This window comes from Drosophila pseudoobscura, chromosome 2 (assembly GCF_009870125.1).
Source record: "Drosophila pseudoobscura strain MV-25-SWS-2005 chromosome 2, UCI_Dpse_MV25, whole genome shotgun sequence".
Classification (NCBI taxonomy): domain Eukaryota; kingdom Metazoa; phylum Arthropoda; class Insecta; order Diptera; family Drosophilidae; genus Drosophila; species Drosophila pseudoobscura.
In genome coordinates, this window is record NC_046679.1 from 27,289,895 (window position 1) to 27,300,468 (window position 10,574).

A 10,574-nucleotide genomic window follows, 5' to 3' on the forward strand; every position below is an offset into this window, starting at 1 on the left:
GTCAGAACAGAACAAAAGTCATACAAATCCACAATGTAATCAAACGAAATTTAAATATTTTTGTCATTTTCGCAAGACACACTAATTCTGCAGCATCCATTCTAAAAAATCGTTGAAGGACAGGCCGAATCAGATTGAAATTGTATTGCACTTGAAATGGCCATAATATTCAATTGATCGCGGCGTCTATGTAAGTAAATATTACGTATACGTAATGCATTTTATTGCCTGTACAAATGGTATAGGGTCCGGTCGGTGATATATGAATTCTGATAACTGGTAAACTGAAGCCCCCATAACAACAATGGATAATCCAGGGGTCATAAATCTGCTAAAGCGCAGTCACCAAACGAACTGACGAACTGTCGTCGTCGTCGTCGTCGTCTTTGGTCTGTGGGCAGCTGCCACATAAATATGGCAAAGATGCAGCATCCATCGCATTGGCTGAGAACTGCAGCGAATTTCTGAAATTGGTATAAATTTCTAACAACGTTCTTGCTTCGCCTACAGTTGCTGTCGACGAGTGCCAGAGTGAGCCACGTACCCAAGGATTGAAAGGATATCAAATCACACAGAATCATCCTCATTTTGGACGAAATTATGCAAGTCCATCGTTGCTGCTGTGGCGTTTTGGCAGGTGAGTAGTCTTGGCCAATGCGTTGTGCTGACCCAGACCCACTCCCAGTTCACCCGTAGGCCTGGGCTTGGGCGGTACTCAACAGTGACGAGCGATCGGCTGTCCGCCCCATCATTATTAGCACTTCCTTTTTGGAGGGCGTCTGTCTGTCTAAGTTTTTGCTGCCTTGCATATTTACGATGCATGCGTCTTGGGGCAGAGCTCAGAGCTCTGGAGATTGTTGTTGGCAGCCAATTGATGTTGGAGTGCGTTATTGTTGCAATAGGCACAGTGGAATTTGATTCTACGCAAAAGATACAATTCTAGTAAAGGATGCATTACACTATGAAATTACAGAGTAATCGGAGGCATAGTACTGGTTCTTTTTCCTCTCATTTCGAGACTCATCTTTGGATAGTTACCATCTTTCTTTCTCCAAAGAAAAAACCTTCCAAAATTCCAATAATTCTTGTACCACTGTGTGCCTCTGGCTGAGTAGGAAGCTGATAAATAAAGATCGCAATGCAGAACCGTCTAAGACCGCGCTATCAGCACGCTAGAATCGCAACGTACTTGGCCTTAATACGGACACGAAAATCTTCACTTCGCTTCGGTTTGCTGTCGATGTGTGGCTGTGGCGTTCATTTCGATTTGGTGCGTCGACTGGCCCACAGCACGGAGCAGATCTTAGCCAGAGTTTCCACTCCCACTCACGATAATCGCTTTCTAATGTTTGTTCCAGTTCTGGTGCTGCTCTGGAGCGGAAGCCTAGCCCAATTGCAAGTCCAGGTGAGTCTGTAAAAGAGTCCCCTGGCATACGTCTCATACCAATGAAATGTGTTTTGTTGAGCAGGCGCAAAGTGGCTACAACTATGGGCGACCAGAGCTGGCCAGTGCCGGAGGTGTTACGGCCGGGGGACGGCTCTCTCCGGGCGCGTATCCCACAGGAACAGCCTTGCCTCTGACCCCCGCCCCCGCCACGACAGCCTATGGAGCGGGTTTGTTCCCTTCTCCCGCTGTGGGCTACACGCCAAGCGGACAGGCGACGACTGCTTTTGGAGCACCTGCCATTGTTCCCGGAACAGGAAGTCTCCCCAGGAGACCCTCGCCAGGAGGCATTCCAACGGCGCCCTCTCGCAGTGGACCCTATGGACCACAGACCTCTCAGTACGGCAATGCTCAAGTGTCCGCTGGACGTGTGTCAAGTGGAACAGGCAGCGAAGGCGATTACAGCGATGGAGATGGCGACTATTCGGCCATTCCGGGCACGCCGGGAGTGGATTATCCCGTCTACGCGCAAGTGCCACGCACAAACTTCGACTGCACTCAGCAGCCACTGCCCGGATACTATGCGGATATCGAAGCCCAGTGTCAGGTCTTCCACATCTGCGCCCTCAACCGGACCTACTCCTTCCTCTGCCCCAATGGCACGGTCTTCAGCCAGGAGACACTCGTCTGCGTGTGGTGGAATCAGTACGATTGCGTCTCGGCCCCCAGTTTGTATGCAAACAATGCCTACATATACGACTATTCCGGAGGCAGTGGCGCCAATGTCAATGCGAATCAAGGCTATCGTCAGGGACAAGTCGCGGCTACGACGGCATATGGAGCTCCAGTGTCGGCCACTGCAACAGGTGGCGGTGCCTTGAGAGCCACTGGAGTGCCCCAGGTCGCCGGCTACAATGCCGGTCGCGGATCCTATCCCTCGCCCACACCCACGCCGACGGCTCAATCTCAATCTCCGTATGGGACAAGTGCTCTTATTCGTCCAGCCATTCTACCAGGCAATGTCCAGGCTTCCTCGGTAACCAATCGTCTGGCACCCACTGGCGCAGCTGCCGGTCTTCTGGCCACAGCCGCTGGTGTCCTGCCCGACAATGGAGTGGTGGGCGGCTTTGGGCAGCAACCGATTGTGGCAGGTGGCAACCGAGAATATCTGCCGCCAGCGAACGCTGGACAGCGTCAACGAGGCGCCGTGTAGGAGACCCTCTGGCACCTGTACCCGGTTATATGGCAATAGACACTGTGCATCCCTAGGCTTAGCGACATTTGCAACATCTTACTAGATTGTTAGGAGCTCCAAAACATACACAATTTAGTATCAGAATCGTTGTACTTTCCATTCCATTTTAAATATACCATAAAGAATCTTTTTTACTGTGAAATTGTTTGTACCTTTTTTGGAAGGATTTTGATGTAAAAACGATGATATACACGCATTCCTCTTAAACGAGCAAAACGCATATAAATTCTCTAATTTTAGCTCTTACAGTACCTTCTATAATCTTTTTCTACTGCTTTCCATTCAGTTTTTATTGAAGCGCACTCAGAAAATCCAATTGCAATGTTTGTTTGTCTTTAGAGAGGGCCAATTTCCCTTCTTTCAGCAGCTTGTTGTATTCCTGTTTGAAATCCGACCGGATAAACATGGGCTTGCCCTTTTTCAGCTTGGGTTGTCCTGCTTTGGGCAGCGCTATCGCTGGATTAAAAGCCATTTGCGTGCTGTCGTACTGTGTAAAAAGTTCATGCGAGGTGCTAGAAAAAGGAAATAAAGGTTAAAATCAAATGAAAATAACATTTCATGGTTCACTTACAGTTTGCCAATATCCGTGGGCAGTGCTCCATCACCCGATGCGGGCACACCATTGGCAATATGCATAGCCAGGCGTCGCACCGTGGGATGATAATGACGTGCCAGGATGGTGAGCTCGTACAGCGACGTTGCAGCCGCATTGCAGTACTCGGGATCCTCCAATTCAGGATCATAGCGACCCGAGCCAATGGTGCAGTCCGTGTCGAGCAGGGCATCCAGCACGGAAGTCAGCTGGAATGTCTGCTTGATGGTTCCCAGTGTCGCCAGAGTGCCATTATGTAGCAGATACAAGCTGCCTGTGAGCAGACGCTTCACAAACGCCATCAGACGCTGCTGGCTCATGTTGCGTCGCCGCTTGACCAGCACCTCGTCCAGAGTGCGCAGAATGATGGTAAAATCATCGTGATTCTTGCCCGCCTGCACGGCCAGCATATTCCGATAAAAGTGCTGGTAGAAACGTATAGGATCAATGTTGAGGACCTCCCCCTGTCCAGAGAGGATAACAAAGATGGTTTGTATGCAGTGCAGACGCTCCCGATAGCCCAATTCGTCCTGTTCTTCGAGTATCTTATTGAGCACGTTGATAAGGTCTGAGAAAAAGTCCAGATTGATGACATGAGCAAATCTGAAAGAGAAATCAAAAGATTAGGTGGGCTTCAAGGGTGGCATTAAGAGCAAAACTCACTCTGCTAGACCTTCCAGTATAGCACTCAGAACACGTGATGTGGGATCATTTTTTAGCACACGAAAATAGATGGTGAATACCATTTTAATGATCTCCGTGAGCTTCTGTAGCTTCACTTGCTTGTTCTCCTCAGCGCGGGTCTCTTCGAGCTCCTTGTTCAACTCCGTCAGCTTCTTTCTCCGCTTACGTTCCTTTTTGGACATGCTGATCAATCGCTGGCGATGCGATTCCAGCTTCTTTTGCTTCAGCTCGTTCTCCTTCTCGGCATCCAGATTGACATTCTTGATCTTGAGACCCATCATGCAGGTGATGCACTCCACATGGACATTGTTCTGCTTCGTTTTGATCAAATGATTGATGCGACGCACAATAAACAGACTCATGTCCAACTTCTTGTCGTTGGCAAAAAGCGAGCGAAAGCATTTATTGACTGCTTGACGCATGGTGCCATAGTGGCAGTTGAGCATGTAGACCAGCAGCTGGGCAATGTTCTGAACGTAATTGAAGTACGGATGGGCCTCCAGCAGGTCGCACATGCACTGGACGGCCACGGTGGCCATTTTCACGGTTTGTGGGTTCTTCACGCCTCCTCTTTTGTTCACCTGCGCCGTGAACTGTTCCAGCTTTTGCAGAAACTTCTTGAACTGCTGCAGGAGGGCATTTTCAAAGGTGACACGCTCCAGCGTGGCCTTGCGCACCGTTTGCATTTTGGTATCCACTTGTCCCACACGATATTCGGGCAGGATGTCCTTAAAGATCTCCGTAACCGAGATCATGGCCAGCTTACGCACAGGCATTAGGTTGGGCACCCCACTGGCAGGGTTTATTTCATCCATGAGCTCGTAGAGAGCATGAAAATTGCGCATCTTGTCCTCTGGCTTCTCCAGCATTCCCGAACAGATGATTCCGATGCGATACTTTTGACGCTCGAGCTCCTGCTGGCGGGCAATCAGCAGATCTGTGGTTGAAATCATTTTCTTTGTGGCCGGTATGGGCACTCCAGCTTCATCGTTGACTACATCATCATCGCTGTCCATATATACACTGGCGTCGTCGTCCTCCTCTTCGTTAACCTCCACATCCGAATCCGCCTCCTCCTCTTGCTTCTGCAGCTTCGGTTTGGGCACGTAGTCCACTTCTGTGGTCCTGGTTATAATCTCGCCTTCCCTGGACTTGATGGGCAGCAGATTCACCTTAATCTTTTGCGTTTCCTCTTCCTTTTTGCTGGCCGTGGCGTAGGCCATTTCCAGGCCCACAGATTGCTGCTGATCATCCACATCTTCGACTGCCTTGGCCTTTCTTTTGCGTTTGTTTTCATTGAGCAGCGCCAGATCATCGCCATCCAGCATATCCGCAATATTATCAAGCAGCAGATCATCGTCACCGTCGTCGTCGTCCGCCTCTAGAGGATCCAATCCCAAGGATGATAATTTATTGTGCTTCTTGCGCTGTGCCAAATTATCACGCTTGCGTGCCTTTTGGGAGAATATACTGGGGCCGTTTTCGCGTTTGGAGCTCACTTGATCACGTTTTTGTTTAATTTTATTTTGTTGCTGTTTGGTGAGCGGCGTTTTCTTGGACTTCAGATGTGCCGCACGCTTCACCGAGCTTATTTTCACCTTTTTCTGTGGGTAGAACAGTTGCATCTGAGTAATTTGAGGGTAATTATATTTAGTTAAGTACTTACAGCCCCCATTATAGTTTATTTAATTTATAAAACGCGTAAATACAAATTTTAAATGTTGATTTGTGAGCACATGGCAAATAAATGGGGCTGCCACTCTGCGGAGAAGTGCAACAGCTGTGGGTGCTGCCAGATCGATTAATTTAAGTAAACAGCGCTGCCACCACGTCCGGTGTTTCCGTGTCACACAACAACAAAAACAAACCAAAACAAAAATTATGTCTGAAGATGAAGAGGATTACATGTCGGACAAGTTCCTGGCGGGGTAACTATGACCCAAACACTTCTGCAACCCGAAACTAATGATCCCCCACAGCCTGCAGGATGTGCGCCCCAGCTTAGTGCAAGATCGCGGGAAAAAACGCGCCATCAAAGTCCAGGCCAAGCAGCAGGAACACCATAAGCGGCAACGAGAGACTGCTGCGACCAGGTCCAACCTGAACAATGAACGGCTGCAGCAGGACCTCAATAAGCCCCTGGCTGCGGATAACAAGGGATTCCAGCTGCTGGCCAAAATGGGCTACAAGGCGGGCAGTGGTCTTGGCAAACAGGCGGATGCCCGCCTCGAACCCATTGGAATAACCATAAAAAACGATCGCGGCGGCTTGGGAAGAGAGGCAGCCATCGCGGAGCTAACCGCCAAGCGACAGGAGCTACGGAGAGCTCATCTGCTGCACAGGGCGGGCATCGATTCGAGCGAAGAGATCAGCACAGAGGCATACCGAAAGAGAGCCATGCTAAAGGCAGAGGAACGCAAGCTTCAGTATGATATAAGGCGATGCCAGCAGACATGTGAATCCCTAGATGTTGCCGCGGATGTTCAGGAGCCTGATCTGGAGTTCTTCTGGCAACCAAAACCAAAGGAGAAGGAGGAGAGCGGCAGTGAAGCAGAGCAGGACTTGCCTGAAGAAGATGAGGAACTCCCAAAGGAGGAGCTATACAGTGCCTCCGAGCAGCTGGAACTGCTTACGGGCTATCTTCGCACTGCCTATTCCTTTTGCTACTGGTGTGGCACACGCTACGAAAGTGGCGAAGATCTGGAGACCAACTGCCCTGGACTCACACGCGATGATCATTAAAAAAACATTTCGAGTTAGTAAATATATATAAGTTCACAAAAATCTCTGCACTTTTACAAGTATTTTACAATAATACGTAGTCAAAAAACATTTAGCGGTGTGTTAGGGTTCGGTTACTGTATACAAGAAAGGGTTCTATAGACGAGTTGGAATCGATGTGGTGGTTTGGTGTGTGTTAAATGAGCAACAGAGAAGCTATACGCGACCCTCTAGTTTCTGTATCAGATCGTGAGTGCGTTCGATGACGCTGTAGATGAACGGCCGCTCCATGGGATCCGTGCGCAGCATATAGTTTATCAGATCATGCATGTCCTGAAAAAGATTATACAAAAAATAAGAAAAGAGCAGCAGAGCTTAAGAAGGTTTCCTCCAACCTCTGTATAAATGGAATCCTCGGGAATGTTTATATTGCCGCTGAGTACGGCCAAGGCAACGCTGTCACCACGCTCATAGATGGGATCGAATGGTGAGTTGAAGTAGCACATGGCATACAGCACACAACCAAGACTCTGAAATGGAGAATAGCATTTTCAAATGTTTAGCTATCATCAGAAATAATTACTCACCCATATATCCGTTCTTTCGTCAATGGTGCAGTAGCTTTTCACGGAAAACAACTCCGGGGCTCGATACACAATTGAGCTGCGCTCCTCGGCCTCATCCTGCAGCCGCTGGGCATCCGATTGGCTAACAATCTGCAAGCGTGCCTCCGTCATGGAGCCCAGATCCACTATAATGGGCTCAAACGAATCCGATAAGCATATATTGGCTGTTTTCAGATCACGATGGGCCAGGGGCACAGGCTTAGCTTCATGGATGGCTTTGACACCCTCGCAGACGCCCAAAAAGATTTGCACGATCTGTGCCTCCGGCATGTGGTCTTGCTTTCTTGCCCGCAACTGCAGATGATCCAAGAGTGCGCCATGCTTGTAGTACGGCAGCACAATGTACAATGTGCTCGTTGTATTGATGACGATATCTGCCTGACCCTTTAGCTCGTAATCAACGACCCGGATCACATTTTCCGAGTCGATTTTTCTACAATTTTCAATTTCCCGCAGAGCAATGTTCTGGTCGTCGATGCTGTGGCAGGTGATGCGCTTTATCGCGTAGCTCCGTCGGGTGGCGGGATTCTCCCCAAGGTCTATTAGACTGAAGCCCCTGCACAGATAGATAGGAATAGATAAGATATTTCCAGGTTCATCGAAAAGAGAGATTGTTACCCTTGGGCCAGCCTTTCGCGAATCGTATATCGTGAGCCATTGATGTTGAGCGTCTCTTTTCTGCAAAAGCAGCCACGTTTCATAATCAGGGTCCAACCAATGCTTTGCATTTTGTCTCTATTACACTATTTACTTGATAATTTTAAGCTTAACAACTAGTTTAATTCATATACAAAACCTAATAAAACAGTTCGGAGCTATTAACATGTTTATGCGTGGCAATGTTCCCTATAATCAATGATTGTGAACTAGATTTAAGGTTCTTTGTGTTTTCTGGTTATGATTTGTATGACTTAAAGCTGAGCAGTATTGCTTTTGGTAGAATTGTTTGTATTTTCTTTAATAAATAGCTTCTTTGAGGATGATTAATTATAGTTTTCTAAAATCATGAATATGCAAACGCATAACCAGAAAACCTATTCGCGCTTTGCAGCTGTTTGAAAGACAGGGCTGTTATTATGGACATGTGGCTGCAGAGCGTTGCCAACCGATAACGAAACATCTGTCAACGTGAGCGGTTTACAAGAGTAGGACAAAAACAGCTGATTAAAGGCATTGTCGACCATTCAATTATTTAATTTTTCTTTATTTAATCAATGACAACAATGGAGGATGACGCCTGGCAGGATCTCATTGGCATTAGTGCAGATCCGCCCGACAGACGCGACAAGTGCGAACAGTGCAAGTGTGTGGGAGGTGCCTTAATATTCATGAGAAATTTCACAATTGTGGTGTTTTTTTTTCTGCAGGCGACCTGCTGTCGTCTGCTGGTGTCCCGCCCTACCGCAGCCGCCGCTGGCGGTGGCCTCACAAATCGTGATACTACAGCACCCTGCCGAAGAGAAGCGTTCCCTTCGCACTGCCCTGATGCTCCAGCTGGGCCTGGAGCCGGGAAAATGTGTTGTCTACAAGGGGAAACGCTTTCCCAATCACAAAAACCATGCGGAACTGCAGCAAATCTTTGATTCGCCACAGACGCTGGTCCTGTATCCTAGTAAAGACTCTGTGCCTTTGGAGGAGATCGATCGCAGTGGCGGTCCCTACACTTTGGTGCTCATCGATGGAACCTGGCCGCAGGCAAAGGCGATCTACGCTAGCAGTCCCGCCTTGCACCGCCTGCGTCAGGTGAAGCTCATATCAGTGGGCACCAGCGACTATATTATACGCACCCAGCCCACGGAGGGCTGTCTGAGCACTCTGGAGACGGCGGCTCAATGTCTGGCCGTTTTGGAAGCACAGCCAGATCTGCGACAGGTGCTGGTGCGTCCACTGCACGCCTTGTGCAAATATCAACTAGACAACGGCGCCGTCGAGCATCAGTCGAAGGAGTTCCTGATGAAGACCAATCAATATCCCAAGCCAATTGGCAAGAGATTGAGTCGCCTGCTCAACCAAACAGTTTGTGGATCCGCGGAGAAGGAGACGTGATAGAGAGACACCGGTAAACAGTGTGGTTTATGCTTTTTACGTAGTTTTATAGTGAGCTTCTGTGCACGGCCATAGCAATATTTAGCCATTTAATACAAATAATTTGTAATTTTATACCCAAAAACGAGTATATTACACAACGGGATTGTTCCTGGCATCTGTGAGAGCGCGTAGGACAACGCACTTGATGATGGCAAAGCCTCTCCCACAGGAATTCGTTACGTCCTCTATGGGAATTTAAGTTTTTAATGTATTTTGGATCACTTTTTCTGCGTGGGATTACTTACTTCCCTCATTCTCGCAGACTTCGATGGAATCTCCAGTGGCTGGCCAAACATATTTGCGCACAAGATCCGCATTTAGTTTATAGTTATCCATTAGGCCGGCTTTTTCAAAGAAGCAATGGAAATAGCACTAGAAGAAGCATTGGAACACATAGAATCTCAATCAAAAGTGTGCGTTGAGTCGCCCTTACCATGCTCGTTTTATCATTCTCATCTGGCAGAGCCCCAGTGGTATTGAACTGCAGGACATTCGCTGAAAGAGTCAATATATTAATACCCCACATCTTCATCCTTTGGTTCCCTCTCCTTGACTCACACATTGGTGTGATAAAACTTGCATTGCAGTAGTGCATGACTTCATCAAAATCCACATAATCAGCTGCCCTGGGGGCTATTGTCGTAGTGGATATATCATCCACATCGCCATCGAAACTGTCATAGTTTATAATGAATATGTCGCCATTATCCTTGGCATGATCCTGCAGGGCCTTTATAGTACACAAACTGAGGCTCAACAGAGCAACGACCGCCAACGTTTTGAACAGTATTGAAAGCATTTCGAAGTAAAATGATTTCTGGTTTGGTTTTGGCTAGGGATTGCTGCCCTTTTATAGGAAATATTTTGATGGTTTCGAACATGCAATGCACTGTTGCAATAATTTTGAATAATATTTGCTGAAATTGCCCTACAATTCACACACAAAAGAGCACACATTCCACCTCCATAGATTGCTCAATTAAAGATCATCTATTGTAATAATTTGTATGCCTCTCTTACCATATGGAATCAAGTTCTCATCCGCACATTGCCCCCTGATCGTTTTGAAAAATGCATGCATTTCCTGCTGCTTTTCAGGACTATCGGTCACTATATCCTGGCCAAAAACCAGTATCAAAGATAAAAAACCAATCACAAAAATAGTACGAAACATTTTTCAACTGCAACCCAGAGATACTCTGACTGGTTTTGGAGATATACGCA

At 47.7% G+C, this 10,574-nt stretch overlaps 6 protein-coding genes across 9 annotated transcripts; 3 read left to right on the top strand and 3 right to left on the bottom strand.

The window, feature by feature from the left end:
• Positions 1-486: 486 nt before the first annotated feature.
• Positions 487-2,781, top strand: LOC4802935 (uncharacterized). Its single transcript, XM_001359713.4, has 3 exons — positions 487-637; positions 1,359-1,405; positions 1,470-2,781. The coding sequence occupies exons 1-3, from the start codon at positions 601-603 to the stop codon at positions 2,595-2,597; spliced, it is 1,212 nt and encodes a 403-aa protein (XP_001359750.3). The 5' UTR covers positions 487-600; the 3' UTR covers positions 2,598-2,781.
• Positions 2,782-2,861: 80 nt separating this feature from the next.
• Positions 2,862-5,685, bottom strand: Noc3 (Nucleolar complex protein 3). Its single transcript, XM_001359714.3, has 4 exons — positions 5,582-5,685; positions 3,895-5,519; positions 3,211-3,834; positions 2,862-3,151 (listed from the first exon to the last, which is right to left on the bottom strand). Exons 1-4 carry the CDS (start codon positions 5,588-5,590, stop codon positions 2,929-2,931), a joined length of 2,481 nt encoding a protein of 826 aa, XP_001359751.1. The 5' UTR covers positions 5,591-5,685; the 3' UTR covers positions 2,862-2,928.
• Positions 5,686-5,714: 29 nt separating this feature from the next.
• Positions 5,715-6,747, top strand: LOC4802937 (G patch domain-containing protein 11). The gene is made up of 2 exons (XM_001359715.5): positions 5,715-5,843; positions 5,895-6,747. Exons 1-2 carry the CDS (start codon positions 5,797-5,799, stop codon positions 6,655-6,657), a joined length of 810 nt encoding a protein of 269 aa, XP_001359752.2. The 5' UTR covers positions 5,715-5,796; the 3' UTR covers positions 6,658-6,747.
• On the bottom strand, positions 6,665-8,319 carry LOC4802938 (serine/threonine-protein kinase 16). Its single transcript, XM_001359716.5, has 4 exons — positions 7,881-8,319; positions 7,224-7,818; positions 7,032-7,166; positions 6,665-6,969 (listed from the first exon to the last, which is right to left on the bottom strand). Exons 1-4 carry the CDS (start codon positions 7,988-7,990, stop codon positions 6,853-6,855), a joined length of 957 nt encoding a protein of 318 aa, XP_001359753.1. The 5' UTR covers positions 7,991-8,319; the 3' UTR covers positions 6,665-6,852.
• A 35-nt stretch (positions 8,320-8,354) lies between these two features.
• Positions 8,355-9,432, top strand: Dtwd2 (DTW domain containing 2). The gene is made up of 2 exons (XM_001359717.4): positions 8,355-8,565; positions 8,630-9,432. The coding sequence occupies exons 1-2, from the start codon at positions 8,477-8,479 to the stop codon at positions 9,306-9,308; spliced, it is 768 nt and encodes a 255-aa protein (XP_001359754.3). The 5' UTR covers positions 8,355-8,476; the 3' UTR covers positions 9,309-9,432.
• Positions 9,335-10,541, bottom strand: Obp84a (Odorant-binding protein 84a). 4 transcript variants are annotated; one of them, XM_001359718.4, is made up of 5 exons: positions 10,371-10,541; positions 9,909-10,133; positions 9,784-9,845; positions 9,596-9,722; positions 9,335-9,535 (listed from the first exon to the last, which is right to left on the bottom strand). In XM_001359718.4, the coding sequence occupies exons 1-5, from the start codon at positions 10,522-10,524 to the stop codon at positions 9,441-9,443; spliced, it is 663 nt and encodes a 220-aa protein (XP_001359755.3). In that variant the 5' UTR covers positions 10,525-10,541; the 3' UTR covers positions 9,335-9,440. The 4 variants fall into 4 exon arrangements, with proteins under 4 accessions (XP_001359755.3, XP_015038200.2, XP_033235850.1 ...); XM_015182714.2 differs by lacking the exon at positions 9,909-10,133; XM_033379959.1 differs by lacking the exon at positions 10,371-10,541 and having other exon boundaries at positions 9,909-10,165.
• Between the last annotated feature and the right edge of the window lie 33 nt (positions 10,542-10,574).